General features: G+C 59.8%; 1 protein-coding gene and 1 long non-coding RNA gene across 6 annotated transcripts in view; one reads left to right on the plus strand and one right to left on the minus strand.

The window, feature by feature from the left end:
* Positions 1-2,242: 2,242 nt before the first annotated feature.
* LOC123589126 lies at positions 2,243-2,755 on the plus strand. Its single transcript, XR_006708174.1, has 2 exons — positions 2,243-2,395; positions 2,663-2,755. It is a non-coding gene; the product is annotated as an uncharacterized LOC123589126 (long non-coding RNA).
* Positions 2,756-5,037: 2,282 nt separating this feature from the next.
* Positions 5,038-21,125, minus strand: part of LOC123589121 (katanin interacting protein) — a 193,283-nt gene continuing 177,195 nt past the window's right edge. For 4 of the 5 annotated variants that reach the window (XM_045460776.1, XM_045460774.1, XM_045460777.1 and 1 more), the window contains 9 exons: positions 17,906-18,071; positions 14,497-14,654; positions 12,916-12,980; positions 11,558-11,668; positions 10,096-10,235; positions 8,042-8,143; positions 7,321-7,481; positions 7,141-7,229; positions 5,038-6,568 (listed from right to left, as the gene is read on the minus strand). In XM_045460776.1, the coding sequence (XP_045316732.1) occupies positions 6,510-6,568; positions 7,141-7,229; positions 7,321-7,481; positions 8,042-8,143; positions 10,096-10,235; positions 11,558-11,668; positions 12,916-12,980; positions 14,497-14,654; positions 17,906-18,071 (1,051 nt within the window). In that variant the 3' untranslated portion in view covers positions 5,038-6,509. The other variant, XM_045460778.1, reaches the window with a different exon arrangement.

Consider the following 21,125-nt stretch of genomic DNA (forward strand, 5'->3'; position numbering starts at 1 on the left):
GGGCAGGAGGGGAGAAGAGCTGTCTTTCAGGCCCGTGGAGCCTGCAGCAGGAAGGCTGCTGGTGAGATAAAAGGAAGCATTTGCAGGCGGGCCGGATGCCTGGTCCCAGTGGGTCCCTACCAAGAGTTACTGGGAGGGTTGTGTTCACACAGGGGGCAAATGCCACCGTCTGCCTGAACCTGGGGGGGGGGGGGGGGGGAGGGAGGACCGGGGGGTTTGAAGGCGGGAAGTGCCCGGATGAGCCCGTAGCGGTCTGCCCTGGATGCCTGCGCCCCGCGTCGCTGGGCCCACACCCCCTGGGCTCACGTGCACACACCAGCATCGTACAAGCTTGAGTCAGCGCTTTGTACGCGCACCCGTACCAGGGGGTCGGCTCGGCACCCATCCGTACCTGCGTGTGCCCGCCGGCCCCGAGACGTGCGCTGGGCCTGGACGCCGTCTGGCCCCGTCCCTGTGTCCGCACGTGCCCGGTGCCAGGCCCGAGGACAAGTCATGCTGGGGAGGCTCATCCCCTTGGAGGAGGTGGCGACAGAGGAAAGTACCAGAGGCTGTAGAGTCAGTTCGGATCCCGAGACCACCCCCGACCTGCAGTGGGCCCCCTTCATCCGGGAACTACCGGCTGAGCGGCTTCTATGCGCCAGGCATGACGGCGCCCTGGAGCTGCCGCGGTGAGTCAGGAGGACCTGATGTTCACCCTCGCGGAGTTTCTATTCCAGTGAGGAGACAGAGACCACTCAAATAATTCTAGCAACAAAAGTATCACCTCCGAGTGGGGGAAATGCTATGGAAGCACCCCCAAGGGAGGCCTGGTTTATGCTGGAGCCGGGAGGGTGGGCCTCTCAGGAAGGCCCATGGCAGCAGGGACGGAAGGAAGCCGCCAGGGAGTTTGGGCAGAAGCCAGAGCCTGTGCAAAGGCCCTGGGGTTGAGAGGAATGCTGGGTGTGGCGCTGTGACAGGACACAGCGCTTGCAGCTCAGGCTGAGGGCATGAGGTCTGCTGCGGAGCAGTTGGTCGTCGGGGGTCAGAGCCTTCGGGGCGTGTGGGTTACGGCACAAAGTGCGCCCTTCACCTGGAAGGCCACAGGGAGCCACTGGCAGGAGGCTTTTCAGAGGAGGACGCGGTCAGCTCTGCATCTGGGCAAGTTCCTCCTGGTTGCGCGTGGGGAAGGCCTGGGAGGTGGGGTGCAAGGCAGGGGCAGGGTGACCAGAGAAGGGACTGCAGCAGGGCCTGGTGGGAGATGGTGGGGGCTTAGGCTGCGGTGGCACCGGGGACGAGGTAAGTAGCCATAGTGTGGCCTGGGGACGGGTGAGGGCCCGAGGGGCTCCTGGGCTGGGCTGGCTTTTCTCTGCGGCTCCTGTTTGGGCTTTGACGCCGTGCAGGCAGGGACACCGTAGGCCGCACGGGGCAGCGGCGGGACTCAGGAACAGGTGTCCTCTGAGTGGCTGAATTAGAAAAATCCGTGACCCCAAACCACCGGAGACGCGGCCCGAGGCACAGGCTTGGGGGGCGGGGCGGGGCTGGAGCTTAGCCCCGCTCACCCGTCGCTCAAGGGCTGTGGGCAGTGAACAAATCGCTCCGCCGCACCGGTGGACGATCTCGCCGCAGGATTGAGGACAAACTCAGCCCGGCCGGGGACCATCAGTCATGAGGAAAAACCAATCTCCGCCGTGCGGGGATTTACTGCATGGACAGACAGGAAATCCCGGCGCGGGACCTCTGCCCTGTCCCCACACAGCCCCACCCGCCATAGCCGGGTAATTGCTTTTGGGGCCACATTTCGTCGTGGACCGACACCGTCTGAGCCTCTGCCTTAAGGGAGGCCGGTGGCTGGGCTGATGCCAGAGGCCTGGCAGGGGAGTGGGCGGCCACCGGGACGGGTCAGGAAGGGGGTCTGGTGCGGGAGAAGTGCCATCACCCCAAGCCCCCGTCCTCGGACCCTCCTGATCCCCCTGGAAACCTCCAGGCTGAGTGTGGGTGGCATGGGGGGGTGCAGGCAGGGAGGGTTGGGGAGAGGAGGCCGGGGGTGGAGAGAATGAACAGAGCAGGGGCAGGAGCTGGCAGAGGAGGAGGGGGAGGGGAGGAGGGACAGGGGAGGAGGGACAGGGGAAGGGGGAAGAGAGGGAGGGGAGACGGGGGAGGGGGAGGGGGAGGGGAGAAGGCAGAGGGGGAGGAGGGAGAGGGGAGGAGGAGGGGGAGGAGGGGGAGGGGGAGGAGGAGGAGGGGGAGGAGGAGGGGAAGGGGGAGGAGAGGGATGGGGAGGGGGAGGAGGAGGAGATGGGCTAAAACATCCGCCTCTGCTCTAAGGCCATTGCCCCTCGTGGGCCAACCAGCTGAGGCCGGGAGGTCATCCCGAAGGTCTGGAAGGTCAGGTGGAAGGTGGCGCTGAGTGACTCTGGTGAGGAGCCCGGGCCCCGTGCTGGGCGGCCTTGAAGTCCTGAGCCCCAACGACACCATTTCATTACGAAAGCCTCAGTTTGCACACCCGGCAAATGGGCTTAGTCGTGGGACTCGGCCGGTGTGTCTGCCCTCCGGGAGGTGCTCTAAGGTGCCTAGAGCTCCCCGAGACAGGCACTGCCGGCCCCCTGCTGTCTGGGAAGGGAAGCCGAGGGAGGCCGGAGGTGCAGGGGGTGAAGTTGGTATTTTTGTGGTGGTGTCGCGAAAGGTGACTGCCAGAGGTCGGCCTCCGGCAGCGGCTGTGAGCGGAGCAGTTTCCCGGAGGCTGGGGGTCTGGCGGTGGTGTCACGAATGCCTCGCATCACACGGAAGTCCAGGGATGCACCTGCGGTGAGCCACACGGCACACGGGGACACGTGACCCGCTGGACGGAGGCCACGTCTGCCTCTTCCGGCCCCGGGCCTGGGCCTGTTGCTGACCGGACCCCAGAGGCTTGAGTTGCGTGGCCCCAGGAGAACCCTCTGGATGGCCAGGCGGCCCGGCCCCCCCCCCCCCCCCCACTGGGCCCCATGGCACCGTCACCCGCTCAAGCTTTGGCACCTTGCAGGGCCGCTGTGGTGAGGGAAGCAGGCAGGGCCTGACACGGAGGGGCTGTGGGGGTGTGGTGTCCCGGAGAGCCTGTGCCCGGGCTCCAGTGGCCGTGAGTAATGGGGCCCAGACCCCGCACAGCCACCGGACCCCGGTGGGCTGAGCCGCCAGACCGTGTTCCGCTGTTTCACTCAGAGGCCAAGTGGGTCCGGGGGCCTCAGAAAGGGACTCTAGGTGGGGTGGGAGGTGAGGCTTGGAGAGGGACCCAGGATGTCGTGGCAAACGCTCCCAGGCAGGGGGCGGCCGCCTCCTGACTGCAGAAATAGCCCCAGTGGTCTCCTGGGGACCACGTGGGTCCTTCCGAGGTCGTGGGTCCAGGGCCGGAACCGTCCGGAGACAAATGAACAAACAGAAGCAGGTCCTCCCCACTGCTGGACAGAGGAGGCAGGTGCCCAGGGGGACAGAGGCCTGCGGGGAGGTTCCTCCGGAGCCCCTGCTGCTCTTCTGGAACTCTCCTGTCAGCCTTGGCCGAGAGCTGTGACCCACGACCGGGTGCGGGCGTGGCCCCGAGCCCACTGGGATAGCTTTGTGGAAACTTATGCCCGGGGCTGAACAGGGACCAGGATTCGCCTCTGTTCTCCCACCAGGGATGTTGGGGGGGGAGGGGGGACTGTCACCTCCAGCACGCACAGGTCACCGGGCCAACCCCTGCCTCTGTGCCCAGGGGGGTCTGAGGGCATGATCCCCTCCCTCCTTGGACCTCCCGGGGAGGAACCAGCTGAGGGGCATTCGGGGAGCCACGGTCTTGGAGGGGGGACTGCGGCTTTCAGGGGGACCCGGAAGGGAGGGGGCGCTGGCCTTCATGCTGAGGCAGGGAGGGGGCTGGGGTGGAGGGTGGGCTACACAAGGCTTGTAACCCGTTCGGCTCGCTTGGCGTGTGCTTGGTTAAGCTGAGCCAACATTTAAAAGTTGGATTTTCGCATTAAAAAAAAAAAAAAAAAATCTGGATTTCTGGCTTCTCGTAAAGTCCTTGAAGGCATCTCCGGACCACTGGAGCTGAGACGCGATCACCCCCTAGTCGGGGCCTGCGCTGCCCTGTTAAGGGGACCCTCCTGGGCCAGCTTTGCTCCCCGACGACGTCAGAGCAGGGCCCCCGGGCCTCCCACCCCACAGGAGTGCCGGAAGGGCTTGCGTGCCCTCCAGTAGGGGGAGGCTCTCCAACACCGGGTGGCTGGGCAGGGCAGGGCAGGGCAGGGCCCCTCTGGGCAGGAGCTCAGAGGCAAGCGGTGGGGTGGGGGGCTGGTCAGGGGAGGGGGTGGGGTTTCCGAGGGGCCCCCTGCTCGGCACCAATGCGCTCCCTGGCACCTGAGCTGTAGCCCAGACACCCGGCCCCCAAATGAGCCTTCTTCCCCCCCCCCCGAGGGCAGCTCTCTCCAGATGCCAAGAGCCGCCAACCAAGGCTCACCTCTGAGGGAAGCAGGGGAGCCGGAAACCACAGGAGGAGGCCCAGGAGTCTGGCATTGGGGTGGGGGGGGGGCTTGGCTTCAAGGATCCACATAAGCCTCGGGGAAACTGCAGGGCCACCGACCCGGGGATTTCACCCCGCCTCAGCTCTCCTGGGGCTGTCCCAGGATTTGCGCGCTGATGGCTTCCAAAGCTGTGTATCTTGGGCAAGCCGCTCAACCGCTCTGTGCCTCAATTCTCTCATCTGTAAAAGGAGGATCATCATAGTGCCTACCCCGTGGGGTTGTTATGTGGATTAAATGAGCACCGGACACAAAACAACCACTACATACGTGTGGGCTTGTATCGTCTACCCAGGATCATGCCCCCATTTGCAGGTGGAGACAGTGGGGGCGGGGGTGTGCTCAGAGAGGGGACTTGCCCCGTGTCACTCGGCCAGCCTCAGTTCCTGGAGGCGGCACAGGCTCCCTCCGTCTGACCCCAAACCCAGCACGTCAGACCAGATTCTTAATAACATCTTTTATTGATTTTGCAAGAGAAAAAAATAGAAATTTATTTTAGAGTTAATGCCTGTACAACTTTTTTTTATCCCCCTCCTAAATTGCATGGTGCATCCAATTATTATAAACATCAGAGGAGGTTCTGGGAGCGTGTGCGCTGCTCGAGCAATCTCCCCGACGGTCTGACCCGGGCCCCGGCCTCAGGTGGGGACGGGAAGCCGTGACGGCCTTTAAAGTCGTGGCACCTGTTTTGGTCCCTAAGCGCCGGCCTGATCAGCCCCCGACCCCCCCCAAGCCTCGGCTCTCCTGGGAGCCCACAGGCCTTGGGGGCACCCGCCCCATCTGGGAGGTGAGCAGGGGAGCTGCAGCAATGATGAATCTTCTCCGGGAGAAACAATTCCTTGTCTTCGCATCGGCCCCCTGCTCCAAATGAAAAGCGCATTTGCATAGCTGCTCCGCGGAAGCTGCAAAGCTCATAAAGTGTCTGCCGGGCTCTCGGTTGCATAGGAACGTACTTCGAGTACAGCGCTGCAGCGGGGCCGGGCTGGGCGCCAGGAAAACAACGGATTAATATTTGGAACGAGAAATTACCCACCACTGGGAAACCAATTAGGTCCCTGATCCGGGCTTGTTACATAGATGGAAATAGATGCGTTCTGAGCTCCGCTCGGCTGGGGGTGCAAGGCACATTTCCAACTCGCGGGGAAGCTGCCGGGAGGGGGGGAAGGGGTGGGGGCACCAGACACCTCGCTGCCCGCAGGCAAGGGCGCCCGGCACGGGCGAGACGGCGGGAGGCGAGTGAGAGAAGCCCGTGGCGAGACCGCAGGGATGCGGCCGCCCTCCTCCAGACAGAGTTCAAGGGGAAGGGGAGGTGGGCTCTGGGGCCCGAGGGTGGGGTTGTGGCCCTGGTCGTTGGCCTGCCCTGCATCCGGAGCCTCCTGGGGCGTGAAGCTGTCCACCCGCGGGTCCCACGTGGGCCTGGCAGCATGGCGGGTGGGCACGGCCCCCTTCCTCTTCCCAGTGAGACACACACGTCCCCGGGGATCCGTCCTCCTTGCCTGGGATGAGTGAGGGGGGTGCAGCGGCTCTGGCTAGACCTTTGGGGGACCAGGGAACTGCCACACCCTCTCAGCCAGCTGTACCGGCCCCCGGATGAGGGAGGGACATGGGGGGCGGGGAGCTGCTGGCACCCCTCCCCTTGCTGTTGGGGTCTGAGGCCTGACCCCGGGCCCAGGACAGCCACACTCCGTGCTGGGAGCAAGTCCTCCCCGGCCACCCCACCATCTGGGCCTGAGCAGGGACAGGCGTGAGTGCGTGTGGCCCTGCTTTGCTGGGTCCTGCGGGAGGGCACCGAGCTGGGTGTCCCGGGAGGGAGCCCCCGAGCCGCAAGGCGGAGGAAGGCCGTGCCATGCGAGTCCCCTTTCGTGACGGGACTCCTTCTTCCAGCCCCCAGAGTCCAGGCTGCCGAGGCTGAGGTCTGGGGGCGGGCGACACGGGTGCTGGGCAGGGCCGGTGACAGAGCCCGGCTCCGGTCCGGAGGCCCAGCTCTCCCTCTTCCGCCAGTCAGCACCGCCACCGTCGCACTGTCTCCTTCTCGCTTATGCAGGTTTTGGGGCGCAGTGCTGTCGGGGAGAGTACAGAGGGGTGGATGTTACCCAGCCTCAGTCATCGAGGGCGGCCCCACGCCCTGGGGGTGAAGTCTGGACCGTCCTGGTGGCCGGCCCAGGCCACCGCCTGCAGCCCCGGAGCCCAGTGCCCACACGCCGACCCGTCCCCTCCCCTGCAGCGACTCTGCTGCCTCGCCTCCGGGCCTTTGCCACGCTGTCCCCTCTGCCTGGCCAGCTCCCCGTATCTCTTAGGGTGCAGCTCAAACAGCACCTCCTCTGGGAAGCCCTTGCCCCTGGCATCCCCCACTGGTTTCCCAGCCGCCTCCATACAGCACGTCTGTCCTTCGGGGCCTTTTCCCTCTGCGCCCCAAGGGCCTGCCTCCCAGGAAGCCACACCGGGTCACAGGCGCCTGTGGGACGTGGGAAGCACGTTGCCCCTGGGGTTCTGCCCCCACAGCCCCAGCTCAGCCGCCAGGCGGGCTCCTGGGCGGAGCAGAGGGGTCCGAGGGGCGGGCAGGGGCTGCTGGCTCCCGACGTTCAGCCTTAACTCCCGAGGGCTACGCCCTGGGCCGAGAGGCGACACTGACCTGGGTCAACCGCGCTCTGCTTCCTTTTCGAGTTGGTAATGATTTGGTTTTCGTTCATCATCTGGACGTCCTGATCCTCCACCGGATTGCTGGGGGGAGGGAGAGGAAGGAAGGTTCGACCCCTGCCGTCCGTCCCCGTTAGGGCTGGCGGGGGAGGCCGTGGGGCGGGCCTGGGCTCACCTGATGGAGGTGCGTTTCTCCTGGCGGCACACGTCTGCGTCCTCGGTGAAGAGGATGGTGTGGTAGGGCAGCGTGGGCTCGCACGTGGGCAGGATGCCCCCCACCAGGTGGCCCACCATGGCCAGGATCCCGTTGTACACAAGCAAGTCGTCCACCAGGAGCTGGACAGACAGAGGAGGCGCTGCACCGTGTGGCCGGGGCGGTGGGGGGGGGGGGGTAGGGACCCTCCCCACCCCGCGGCCTCGGGCAAAGCAGGTCACTGCTCCGAGCCTCGCCCGCTAGCCCGGCCCGCGTTATGGGGTCAGATCTTTGCAACCCTCGGCCAGACGGGGACGGGGAGGCTTCAAATACCTTCAGCCCACGTGGCCGAGCCGGGAGGCAACTCTGCGCCTCTGGCCCCCGAGGCCCCGGCTCTCCCGGCCCCAGAGTTGCCTCCCGGCGCGAAGAACTCCCTAAACCACTAGGACTGGAAAAGACAAGATGAAAGAAAAGCCATTTTCGGTTTGTTTTTTTTTTTTCAGGGTGATGATTCAAATCACTCGAGGCGGGTTTTGAATTCGCGATGGGACGGCGAATTTCCCTGCATCTGAGGACCAGGCAGTGGTGTCTAAGGTAGCGACGGAGAGGAGTAAATCAAACGGCGGCGACGAATGGTAATTGCCGGCAGCCTAATTACCAACCAGCATAATTATCTCAAAAAACCCAGCTAATAAGTACTTACGCCAAACTCCTTCACCCCTCGATGGGGCGTTTTTGCATAATTCCACAGTTTGATCATTGACACGGTGGTAGGCAGATCGAAAATCACATAGACCCGGTTCACCTGTCAGAGGCAAGAACTCATTAAAACGGGCATGTTTGGAAACAGAGGCGCGGGGCGGGGCGGGGGGCGCCAGACGCGGGCAGGGGTGAGCCGGGCGGGCGCGGGAGGCAGCGCCTGGGCTGCTGGGGGCCGCGGTGCGTGGGGCTCCCGCTGCCTTCTGTCTCCTGGAAGCCCATCTTGAGTCCGGTCACGTGTGGCTGCGTTTGCAACAAACCGCTGAGCTGGCTCCGGGAGGGCCTGTTTTCTCGGGCCTGGCGTGGCCCTCATGTAAATACCCGCGGAGAATTGGGTGCGCCCTTCCCTCTCCCCCAGGTCAGGCCAGACGCTTCGCGGGCCAAAGGGGCGGGCCCCAGGTCAAGGAGCACTGTCTCCGGCGACCAGCACGGCCTTGACCCCGATCTGTCCTTTCCCCCAACCACAAATGAGCAGCACGGCGCAGGCCCTGAGAGCAGTGTGGGATAATTTCCAGCATGTGTCTTTGAATCTCTGCCTGGCGCAGGGGTGGTGGAGGGGTGTCGGGATCAGTGGAAGAATCAGCTACTAAGGTCAGACCCTCAGCTTCCCCCACCCCTGCCTGCCCCCGCCGCCCCCACAAAGACTCTCCAATATCAGGGGGCCCCTTGCACGACAGAATAAAGCAAGAAGCAGTCAGTGCTGGCCCCAGGCTGCAGGCTGCAGGCTCCGTTTTGCCCCGGGCCCTGGGGCTCGGCTTCCGGCCATCCTCAGAATGTCTCAGAGGATGTCGGGAGTGCAGGGGGGGGCGGGTCAGGGTACTGTTCGGGCAGGGGCAGCCTTCTGACTGCACCACGGAAATAATAAAGGCCCTCAAACTCAGTTGCCCAAGGGGCTCAAGCAGATACGAATATTTGAGTCCAAGGGCACCTGGGTGGTTCAGTCGGTTGAGTGTCCGGCTTCGACTCAGGGCATGATCTGAGGGTTCGTGAGTTCAAGCCCCGAGTCGGTCTCTGCCCTCAGCACCGAGCTCGCTTCAGATCCTCTGTTCCCCTCTCTCTCGGCCCCTCCCCAGCTTGTACTCTCTCAACAACAACAACAACAACAACAAACAAACATTCGAGTCCAGCTGGGAGAGTGACAGATGGACAGACGACTTCACACCAAAAGCCAAGTGAAAGACGCCGGGAAAACACGTGCTGGCCAAACACCAGATGGCCGTGGGCGGGTGGGGCCCAGGTCTCAGGGCTGAGAGACCTACGTGTTTCTCCTCTGCAGCGTTGGGGCTGGCCTCCGCTCAGGGGGGACGGATGCTCGGGGCTCACGGGGGACACTGTTGGAAGAGCTCCCCAACAGGGCTGCTGATGCTGTCTCTGTGCTCTGAGGGCCAAATGTACCTCCCAGTCCTCCTGCCCAGTCACGTGGAGGGGGAGGGGACACTTCCGCCGTCACAGGCATGCCCCAGGGCCTGCGGCACTCGAGTACTCAGGCATGAGGGTGGCGCGGGGCTACAACGACCTGCCCGGCCGGCCTGTCTCCTCTCTCTCTGGCCGAGTGGGTGAAGGCCACCCCCCGGTCCCCCGGTGACCAGCAGGACCAGTGGGAGGGTCTGAGGTCTGCAAAACTGAGTCCGCTGAAGAGCTGGCAGGCAGATCTGGGGCCAGAGGTCAGGGTCCGGTGCCCTGTGCTCTCAAGGCGGAGCAGACACACGGAATGAGGCCAGAGGATGGGGCTGGGAGGACAGAGGGGGCTGCTGCATGGGCCCTCCAGAGTCCCATGTGGGCGGCCTCTTGTCGCAACCACCCCAAGCGCACCGAGAAAGAACTTGCCCCGAAGGGTGCCCGTCAGAGTGTTAGTTAGCTAGACGTGAGCCTCCCTGACAGCCCTCGGGCATTTTGGTTCGTTGGAGATTCACTCGCCTGGAACAAAGACGCGTCACGGAGACCAAGGACACAAAGTCGCCCTGCCCACCCCGGGGCGGGGAGTCCCCGCAAACCCACCAGGCCCGGCAGGATGGGAGCCAGCCACATGTGCCTGCCATCGCAGGTGTCGTTCACTTGGTCGATGAGCTTGTCGGGCGTCCGGACGTCCCCGCACACGCCCTCCAGGGAGTTCACGCTGTCGGGGAAGGCGGCGATATCTGGGGAGTCTCTAAGCTGCCATAACCCAAAGCAGTGTGCTGGAAGCTGCGTGCCACCCTGGCGGCCGCTGGCCTCGTCACGCTGATGGCGTGGCCCAGGGGACGCTGGGGCTGGCGGGCAGAATGGCCGTCCGCCGCTCTGGGCAGCCGGAAGAGCGACAGCCAAATTAGACGTGCCAGGGAAAATGAGCACAGAGGCCAACGGGGGTGGGTGTGTGGGGAGGAGGTGACCAGTTTCAAGGAAAGGGGAGGAGCCGTGCAGACAGACGGCGGGGAAAGAGCAGTCTCACCGGACTGCTGGCGGCAGGAACCGAATTCGTGGCTGACGCTTTGGAGAGTGGAGGACAAACTGCTAAGGTGTTCCTTTCCAAGGGGACACGGCCTCGGCATGTGAGGACCAGCCTGAGACTGGACACAGCGGGGGGGTTGGAGCTGCTCTGGCCGGTCCCTGTGGTGGGCCAGGGATCACAGGGCAAAGGCCCAGAGGGGTCAGGCAGGTGATGTCAAAGAGACACATGACAGCTCAGTGGTCAGAGCATGGTTTCTGGAGCCGGACTCCCAGGTCCTCCCTCCTAGGCTGTGTGACCTTGGGCAAGTTACTTAACCTCTCTGTGTCTCAGGTCTTCATTGGTAAAATGGGGCTAACAGCACTCACTTCACGAGACCGTTGGGAGGGCAAATCAGGTACCACGGGACAAGCCCTCACCGAGTGAGCCCTCAGTAAACATTAGCAATTTGTCTGGGGGACCTGGCAGGAGACAATAAGGACATGCTTGGGGGGAAAGGGGATACCGAGGTCCAGCCATCATTGTGGTGCATGACTGTGGCCTCAAACATTGCTAGTTTTTTCAAGAGCTGCTGAAGAGTGAGGTGTTCCTGTGAAACGCCCTGATCTTCCCAGAACACTAGCAACGAATCTAAAATATTTAAAAACTCAGTGGGCTAATAGTTTGCAGGTTCTGGGGCGGGCGTTCCCTGAACAAAGAGGACCATGGTCAATGAGTTCACTGGGCTGAACACAGGGCCACAGGCTGCTCCCTGCAGGCCTTGCCAGAGCCTTTAGAACTCCAAAGTACCTGCGGATCCCCAGGAGGGGGTGCAGTTGGTACCGTCGCCCGACTCCCCGGGCCACAGGACTCTCTGTTTTGTGGGACTCCTGTTACCTTGGGACTCCCAAGAGTCAGCCTCTGACCGTCAGCAGAGTCCCCTGGCATTTTCAGTCCCGGGGTCCGGTTCTTGCAGGGACGTCTCCTCTCCTGCCCCCGACCCTCCCACGTTCCCTTTGGTCAGGGTGGGGTCCCCCTTCTGCCTAGAAAGGATACTGTTTTCCGACAGAGGGATTTTTTCTCCCCGCTCATCATACAGCTCCAGGCCCGTAAGACCGATGTAATAGGGGTCACCCCAGCTGGTCAGGAGCTGGAACTGAAAAATGACTGTGGCACATTATTAAGGAAAAATAGGCTTAATTTTCTGAGAACAAAGCAAGACAATGGCAAAGATCATATTGGGATAGCTTATGCAGGTGAAGGGGGGGAGGAAGTCATTTTTTTCTCGCACGGAGACTGAAACCTATCCAAATATGTGTGGCATTAAATTTTCTTTAATGGAAGCCGCGTATGCATGTGTTTCAAGAATTAAAAACTTCCCTCCACGTCCCAGGAGACAGGAGGACAGGAGGGAGGGAGCTGGCAGGACGGAGGACCATTTGCAACAGAGACTCATCGTGTGGTCGTGCAAAACAAAGTGACCGGGAGTCAAACTGTCTCGTGCCTCAGTTTCCCTGGTTGTAAAATGTTTACATTCCCCCTGTAAAATGATAGAGAACGAAGCACCTGTTCTCTCCTCCATCCACTTCAAGTGTGCAGGGGGTGGGGGTGGGGGGGATACATGAGCACCAGGAGGGATGGGCCGTGGCAGGGTGACCGACCCGCCATTGCTGACTGAGTCGCACAATGGGGGCACCAAGCCTGTCCTCGGCCCTGTCCCCAGCCTGCTCCCAGCATTCCAGGGGCGGACAGGGCAGGAAATCAGAGTGGCGGCTTCCGGGCAATATCATAGCCACAGGCAGACCTTCCGGAAGGACGGACTGGTGAGAGAGCCAGGCTGCTCACATTCACTAACCTGTCTTACTCCTTCCCAGCTATGTGGCCTTGGGCAAGCTACTTAGCCTCTCTGGGCCTCAGTTTTCCCATCTGTGAAATGGGGGGGTGTTAGCAGTTCCACCGCCCAGGGCTGGGGTGAGGCCTGAGTTCACACAGGCAGCCCAGTGTGAACAGGGCCAGGCCGAGGAAAGGGTCCGGCGACTTTGAGCTATCCTTCCTTCTATCTTTACCTCCTCCCTGCCTGGGTCCGAGGACAGCCTCCAGTTCAGGCCCTGCGGAAAGTTCCAGCTTCTCTGGCCCCTCCCTGCTGGAGTCCTGGGTGCTGCTTCCTGAAACATCAGCCGGCCAGGGCGCGGCATCTGGAACTCGGGTGGCTGCCCCCGCCCCAGCAGCACCCAGTGAGCCCGCGGACCCGCCAACCCTCCCACGGTCCCCCGGGTTTCCCTGCGTGGGGCTCCAGCTCCTGGGCTGCGGCCTGCCGGGATCCCCAACGTTGCCAGAGGGGCCGAGCCCTCTCCTGGGGTTCCGGACAGGGCCCCTGAGGGCTTGGGACACGCAGACAGGTGGCGGGAGGATACAGCCGCAGGGCATCAGGGGTGCCTCGTAGTCCATGCTTGCCCGCTCCTGGCTTTGCGTGTTGAGCCTGAAAAAAACCCACAAAACAGCACCAGGAAGCAGGAGATTGCAACTACCCTGATCGCTGGCCACTTACTCCCCAGGTGACAGACTTTGAAGACCCTGTGGCCGGAGAGGGTTCCCCGATGTAGTGTGTGCCCACGTGGAGTCCTGTCCTACTCCGGGAGACGCAGTCACCTCCCAGGCGACTGCATGGACACTTCCTTCCCCAGGACAGCCCCAGGACGTGGGTACTCTTATAGCCCTGGGGTGCGGGTGAGGAAACTGGCGCACGGAGAAGTGAAGTCACTTGCTCAGGGCCACACAGCTGGCAGGCGGCCGAACTGGGATGTGACCTGAGGTTGGCCGGTTCCGGAGTCCACACTTAACCACCCAGCTCAGGGATGTACTCAGTAGGTGTCGGCCTGCCCTGATTCTCCTTCAAGCCCCGCCTCACTGCCTGTTCCTGAACAAGGCGAGTCCACACTGTGCTGACAGCTGGGCCAGACCCAGGGTGGGGTGGAGTGCCCGGCTGGGACCGGCTACCCTAGGGGGTGGTCAGGGACCCGACGCCTGAGCCAAGAAGGAGGCAGCCGCACAGAGTCAGAACTGAACCCTGCAAGCAGAGGGGCAGCCAGAGCAAAGGTCCTGCGGCGGGAGAGCAACAAGGGGGCCGGGTTGTGGGGCGGGACGGGAGGCAGGCAGGGAGAGGAGGCCTGCGGAAGGTGGGGCGTACCCTGAAGGCTTTGGCTTTGTGATCCTGAGCAAGTGGCTTCGATAGCAGGGGCCTCAGTTCCCACATCTGTAAAATGGGCATAATAATCCCCACCTCAAAGGGTGGGTGGAAGGATGAATACAAAGCATCAGAACAGAGCCGGCACTTGGAAGGGGCTGGGGCGTGTCTCCCGGTCCACGGCCAGTACCCTCCAGCCTTGCTGGTTTTCTTCAGTTTCAAGGGCAATGTTATAATTAAGTGGCTGTTCCCAATGACCGGCCCAACAACTGATCCCAGCCACCGCGGAGGGAAACTCATTTTGTTTTGTGAGCTTGGCCTCTGGCATTTGGACATCAGGGGGTTTAAATGAGTTAACTGAACGTGGCATTTACAAATTGTTACGGACTTAATGCAGCTGAGACCGGGGCCAAGAAATACCAGCGAACCCACAAAATGTTAGGCTCTCATTTTCTCTTTCTAAACTGGGAACTGAGAAACAAGCGAGAGAGAGAAGGCCCTTCCCCAAATTGGCCGGCGGGCATTTCTGGAACGGAGGCAGGCTGGAAACTCTTTTCCCAGCAGGAAGTGCAACGAAGCATTTAAAATCTCCAGCACTCCAGACTGTGAGAAACCCAAACATCCCTAGACAAGGTGGGTACATCCCACAGGCTTCCGGAGAGGCTCGGCTGAGCTTTAGAAAACCGCCAAGTTGAAAAGCAACGCGTTTGATCATCATTTCAAAACCTTTAGGTATAAACTTCAGAGCGATGCGGGGAGCCGGCAGCCCTGAGGACAGGGAGGGGACACTCCCGGGCCTTCCCCCACTCACCTCTGGGCCGGCTGGGGCAGCTGTCGAGCCTGGAGGTGGTCCACAAAGAGAATTTCTTGAGCGAAATCAAAGTGGCAGTTGCCCGGCCCCTTCCGGATGAGGAAGCCCTCTGGAGGGGAGATGCCCAGGCCGTCCAGGGAGATGTGGACGATTTTGGCCTAGCAAACAAAAGAAAGCCGTGTGCTCGTGTGCCATGTGTGTGATGGACGGCCTTCACGGAGCCCCCACGCCGGACAAACAGCCCGGCCTGGCCTCCCTCTGAGGCCAGAAGCACCGGGCCGGGCCACTTTCTGGTGCCACCCCCACTCCGTGCCAGGTGTTGTGGTGGGCACTGGGCAGACGGCAGGGGACGAGGGTGGCCCACAAGTTGGGGTGGCGCCTGACCCGGCCCGGGTCCCCACCCACCTCACCCGCTGCAGAGCAGCACGGTGGTCAAGGGCACTCAGGTGCCCCGACATCGGCCGTTAGCACCTCTGCGAGTGACTTGACCTCCCTATGCCTCAACCGCCTCCTCTGTTAAGTGGGCTCGATAATGAGTGAACTTGCGTAAAATACCCAGAATGCAGTGCCGGGAAAAAGCGACGTACTCGGTAGGTGTTGGCCTACCCTGATCCTTCTTCAAGCCCCGCCTCACAGACCACCACTTCTCCTACGCTGTCCCCAGGACAGAGCGAGCCCCTTCCTGATCTTCCTTCTCATGGCCCTTAGCTCGTTCTTTTTTTTTTTTTTTTTTTTATGTGATGTTTATTTATTATTTTGAGAGAGAGAGTGTGAGCAGGGAAGGGGCAGGGGTGGGGGTAGGGACAGAGGGTCTGAAGCAGGCTCTGTGCTGACAGCAGCAAGCCTGATGTGGGGCTTGAACTCACGAACCAAGAGATCATGGCCTGAGCTGAAGTCGGACGCTTAACCGACTGAGCCCCCCAGGCGCCTCCTTAGCTCAACCGACTGAGCCCCCCAGGCACCCCCTTAGCTCAACCGACTGAGCCCCCCAGGCGCCCCCTTAGCTCATCCTTTTAGGACGTGTACTCAGCGTCCTGAGCGGCTTCTGGGTCTCCCTCCGCGGCAGAGACCCTGGCGAGGCCCCTATGCCTGCTTCAGGGGCGCATTTGGGCCAACGTGTCCCCCGTTCTAGGACGGATTTCACCAGCCAGGTGGCCAGGATCTACCAGTGAATCTCCAAGCCTGAAGGGCAGGGTCTGAGGTGGCTCAGGTCTGCTCCGCTTGGGCAGGGGGGTGCTGGGTGAGCAGAGAGGGGTAGTCGACCACACATTTTGGAATCAGGCCCGCTTGCATCGTCCTGGTGAGGAACGTAGGCCCAACTGCAGACCAAACAGGTAGATTCTCACCTCCAGGGGACGCAGAGGGGCTGTGCGGAAAGAAAGGGGCCCTGCCCTGGGTCTCAGGGATAACTCATGTGCCCCGGGGGCCCTTCATCCCTTCGGCATTTAGGGAGCCCCCTCATGGCAGCCGGTCACAGGGCACGTAAGCAGGAAGAGTGTAGGGCAAATGGCTTCAGGTACGGCTGGATATGGGGACCCTAGACTGTGACTGCAACTCCCCACTTGGTCTTGCTCCCGGCTGATTCAGACCCTGGCCCAGGGCCGGACCCGGACGTACTGTAACCCACTGGTCACACGACTGGTCCAGGGACGTGGACCTAGACCAGAATGACTGGCATGACTCCCGGGGTTCTGCCGGCTCGCCTCCAAAGAGGGGTTCCTTCTTCACCTGGGCTAGGAGCTGGCAGGAAGCCGGCGACAGAGCAGAGCAGAGGCCCAGGAAGGCCCTGTCCCTCCTCCAGGGCCACCACCTCCACTGGGAGGTGTCCCTGACTTCCCCAGGCCTCTGTTTATTCCCTTGGATGGGACTTCTACTCTCACCTCCGTCTTACAGCCAAGGAAATTAGGAGTTCAGAGAGGCTAAGCAATTCGCCTGAGGACACACTGCAGGGACCTTAAGCCCCATCCCCAGCGTGCAAGGCCTGGTTCTAACCACGTGCCAGGGGCCCGTAACCGGAGCACCCAGAGGGCCCTGGGGGACACCGGCGGCCGAAGCATTTTCCTGGGGAGGGCATGGTTGCCATCACACTGCCCTCTGGGATCTACCCTTTCAGACTGTGCCCCTCTCTCCAGTCCATGGTGGCCACTTGTCACCGGCAATGAGGCTGGTGGCCACGGCCAGGCCTGGGAAGCAGGGGCTCTGGGCCCAGCATGTCCAGGTGGCAAATCCAGGTCATGGAGGCTCGACAGGACAGACTGATTCACTCGAGGGAACGTAAAGGCCCAGAGGCACGAGCTGAGCCAGAAGAATGTTTTTTTAACGCCTATATATCTGACTTTTTCAAGCCGCTGAAGCTGAGAGCGTGCTCAGGGAGCCACCGGCATGGCCTGGGAGGATTTGTGAACCGCGCGCTGCTCCAGAAGGCGAGCGCCTGAGGGCTGCTGACTCCACCGTGGCGACCCCCCACGGTTCTGTCCCAGGGGCCCGCGGAAGTAACTCCGTGGCAGGTGCATGGTGGGGTGCCACACGTGGGGCTCACGGGACCCGAGGCCGAGGCCTGGCGTGGTCAACCTTCGTGTGGCAGAGGATGATGGGTACTCTCCCAAGGCAGGTAAGCATCCGCCTCCTCACTTTATAGATGGGGAAACTGAGGCCCAGGGAAAGCAGGCCACTTGCAAAGATCACACAGCTGGTTAGGGTCAGAGCTGGGTTTCAGACCAGGGGCTTGTGACTTTCGGGCCCTGACTGCGTTGCTGTATTTTCGGTGGCCTTCTCACCATCAGCTCTGTGTTGCAGTGGGAGGGGACAAACGTGTCACAGTGCATAGTCACAGGAGGACAGAAAAGCCCACACTGCAGCAGAGGCCCCTGCTTTTTCACACCCAGCAGGAGAACCCGGTGTGGAACCGGATTGTGAGCCCCAAGCCCAGCAGACGTGGACTGGGGGCTCCAGCTGTGTGACCCTGGATGAGTGAATGCACCGTCCTGAACCTCAGTCTAATACCCTGGAAGATGGGGGGTACTGACACCGGCCTCCCAGAGGCTGGGGCGAGGGCCCCATGAAATGAACGGGTACAAAACCCTCAGCTCAGGGCCCGGCCCCCAACCCTCAATGAACCGGCAGGCCTCAGTCTACCATTACGGCTGGGGCCTGGGCCTGCTGGGAACCCCCGAGCCCCCAGAAGAAACAAAGTGTCCCGAGTCTGCCCTGGCCTCTTTAGCCCATATTTGCTCTTTGCAGAAGAAGCCAATGGCAGTGTGTTCTCTCCCTGGCTGTAACCCCCCCGCCCCCAGCTCCATTTGGAAAGTTCTGGAAGATTTATGCTCCTCTCTGGCAGCCACACCAGCCATTCATCAAGGCGCCGTTTCCCTGACAGTGGACTGAGCTCGGCTGCTATTCCCCAGCTTACCCCGCGATAGGTGTCCTCGGGAGATTTATTGTAGTTCCAGAAGCGCAGGCCTGCGATGCTTTCGGCTCTGTCGAAGCGGATCGTGACCACGTGGTCCAGGCCCGGAGAGAAAGGGATCAGCCACATATGCTCATCCTCCATCGTGATGTTGGCTCCATCGATTAACCTGCGAATAGTGGGGAGAGCGGTGAGGTGGGGCTTGGCCGTGTCTTCTGGGAGAAATCAGAGCGGGGGGTCTACATGTCCCCACCCCCCCCCAGCCTGTACCCACTGCACCAGCCTGGCTGTGCACAGTGATAACAGTCGGTGCTGTTAAAGGTGGGGCGAACCAGTCATCAAGGTTTTTTTCTTTTTAATCTTTTTTAACGTTTATTTATTTTTGAGAGTCAGGTGGGGGAGGAGGGGTAGAGAGAGAGAGAGAGCAGGAGACACAGCATCCAAAGGAGGCTCCAGGCTCTGAGCTGTCCGCACAGAGCCCGACGCGGGGCTTGAACCCACAAACCACGAGATCAGGACCTGAGTCAAAGTCGGACGCTTCACTGACTGAGCCACTCAGGAGCCCTGCCACCAAGGTTTAAAATAAAAGGGGAGAATGGATCATCTCTCTGGGCCCTTTAACTCAAGGATTCCATTTCTGGAACTGTTCTCCTCTAAGGAAATTTTGTTCAACCTGCCTGAAGGGCTATCTGCACGAAGATATTCATCATATCTATCTTTTGTGGTTATTTACAAAGCACAAAAAACCCACACCACCACAAAAAAAACAACGACCACAAAAACCCTAAGAGGTCTCAAAACACAAAGGGTCAAGTAAATCTGTACACTTGTTAAAACGATAATCGTTGAGGATGATGCAGTGACACGGAAGAGGCAGCCATGGGCACTGATTTTAATGCTGGACAATGGGGACGGGGACCAGGAGAGATTATGCAGCAGTGAAGCACACATTTGTGTCAGGGGGATGGGAGGTGGATGCCTTTGTCTATTTTCCAACCTTTTTGCGAAATGCTGTGTTGGCTCTATGGCACATTTTGAAATAATTTGATTCGTTCTTTCTTGGGCTGGGGAGAGACATACTAAGGCACCAGGGTGAACTTGGCAGCTCTCGGTGAGGGAAAAGCACAAGAAGGGGCCGACCTGTGGCCTTAGGAGGGAGCCCCTGGAGCCTTTATGTGCTTCTTGGCCACTATTCTGAATCAACTGGTTACCTTGCCTGGATTGTACCCCCATCCCGGCCGGTTTCTCATTTTCCTGCTCAGAACATCCTGCCTCATCGTTCTCAACTTTGCCTGTGTTTGTCCCAGAGACCATCCTGCCACTGACTGCCCTGGACAGCCCAGCACACCGCAGCCTAGACCCCAGGCCGTCATCCTGTGGCTCCGGCCTGTGTCTGGCATTGCCACTGAGTGGCCTGGCCCCAGGAATGGGGGCCCAACTCTCAGCTTCTCGGGGAACCCTCTCTCCTCTCCCTCTTACATTCCTGGTGACTTCGAGGCTGCTGCCCTGGGAGACGTTCCTAGATTTTAAAATAAAACTTTATGTTTTCCTTTTACATTTTAAAGTTCTGGATTTGGAATAAATCTTACAATCTAAGTGTTCATCCAAGGAGGTAATGTTTCTTTTTTTCTCTAAAAGGCGGTTATTAAATTGATGGATGGCATGTCTTACAACCGCTGGCATCTTAAAACTGAGGAAATTCAGCAATTTCAAACGGAGGTGTTTGCGGAATTAGGCTGACCAGAGAACCTTCCGTTTCCTTCTAAAAGCAACTGCTTCTCTGTCCTAGAGATGGGGCTGCCTCCATAGCAAAACTACTGCTTAATTCTGAAAGTAGAGAGAGTTGTTGAAGGGTTTACAGTTGACAGTGAAGGGAAGCCCCTACAGACCCCTTCAAGAATATCTAAATAATGATACTTCCCAGCTCTGTTCACAGAAACACCTAGAAACTGGTTTCTACAGAAACTGGTTCCACAGAAACCCAGTAGCAATGAGCATCTCTCGTGGCTAGATTATGGTCTCTAAATACCATTTCCCAATAGAAGGAACCAGAACTTCTTGGGGAAAGTGGTCAATTCCACATCTGGGATCAGAAATATACAAGGGGAGCCTGGAATATCTTGTCACATCAGAAAGCAGGAAAGCTGTCACAGACTCCTATTTTTAAAAAAGGATGCAGGGGCACCTGGGTGGCTCAGGCGGTTGAGCATCCGACTTCAGCTCAGGTCATGATCTCGAGGCTTGTGAGTTCGAGCCCCGTGTCGGGCTCTGTGCTGACAGCTGGGAGCCTGGAGCCTGCTTCGGATTCTGTGTACCCCCCTCTCTCTGCCCCTTCCCTGCTTGTGCTCTGTCTCTCAAGAGGAAATAAATGTTAACAAAACTTAAAAAAAAAAAAAAAGGATCCAGGAGCTCTCAGTATCTAAGAGCATCAATAAGATAAAAACTGTAATAAATGGAAAACCTTCAAACACAGTCTGTGTAAGTTCATGATTTATGATCGTCAGACACAAAGTTTTGTTTTTTTTTTTAAGTAGACTTCACACCCAGCATGGAGCTCAATGTGGGGCTTGAACTCACGACCCTGAGATCAAGACCTGAGCTGAGATCAAGAGTCGGATGCTTAGCCAACTGAGCCACCTAGGTGCCCCCAAACACAAATGTTTTAGTATGCGAGAGAAACACCTTTTTATTCTGAAAGCTGAAAAATAAAGGGAAAGAACCAAGCATTCAGACTGCCTTTCCTATTTGACTTGTACCTCAGAGTAACCAAATCATTGAAGAAAAATTTCTCTTTATTGATGAGAAAAAGAATGATAGGATCGGTGGACCACCATCCTGCACCCAAACCCCTAATATAGTAATGGGTGTGCCCACTGAGCATTGACCGCCAACGTCACAAGAACCCTGACAAGCAGACATTCTATATGTCCTGAAGGGAATGCACAGTGACATCGACACCCCCATGGTCACGTCTTGCCCCGCTGGTCAAACTTCAATCGGATCAGGCGTCTAGATCTAATGAACAATTTACAGGAAATACAGGGGCCTGAGGAACAGGTTAAACACCACCACAGAGATGCAACCAGTAAAATCCTGACACTACGGGGGGGGGGGGGGGGGGGGGAGAAAAAAACCCTTTCTTTAACAGATAATTTCGAAGAAAAAGTGAAAAAAGATGGGAGGGAACCTAGAGATTATAAGAGGCTTAAGAGACTCAACAGGG

This window comes from Leopardus geoffroyi, chromosome E3 (assembly GCF_018350155.1).
Source record: "Leopardus geoffroyi isolate Oge1 chromosome E3, O.geoffroyi_Oge1_pat1.0, whole genome shotgun sequence".
In the NCBI taxonomy this organism is placed as follows: Eukaryota; Metazoa; Chordata; class Mammalia; order Carnivora; family Felidae; genus Leopardus; species Leopardus geoffroyi.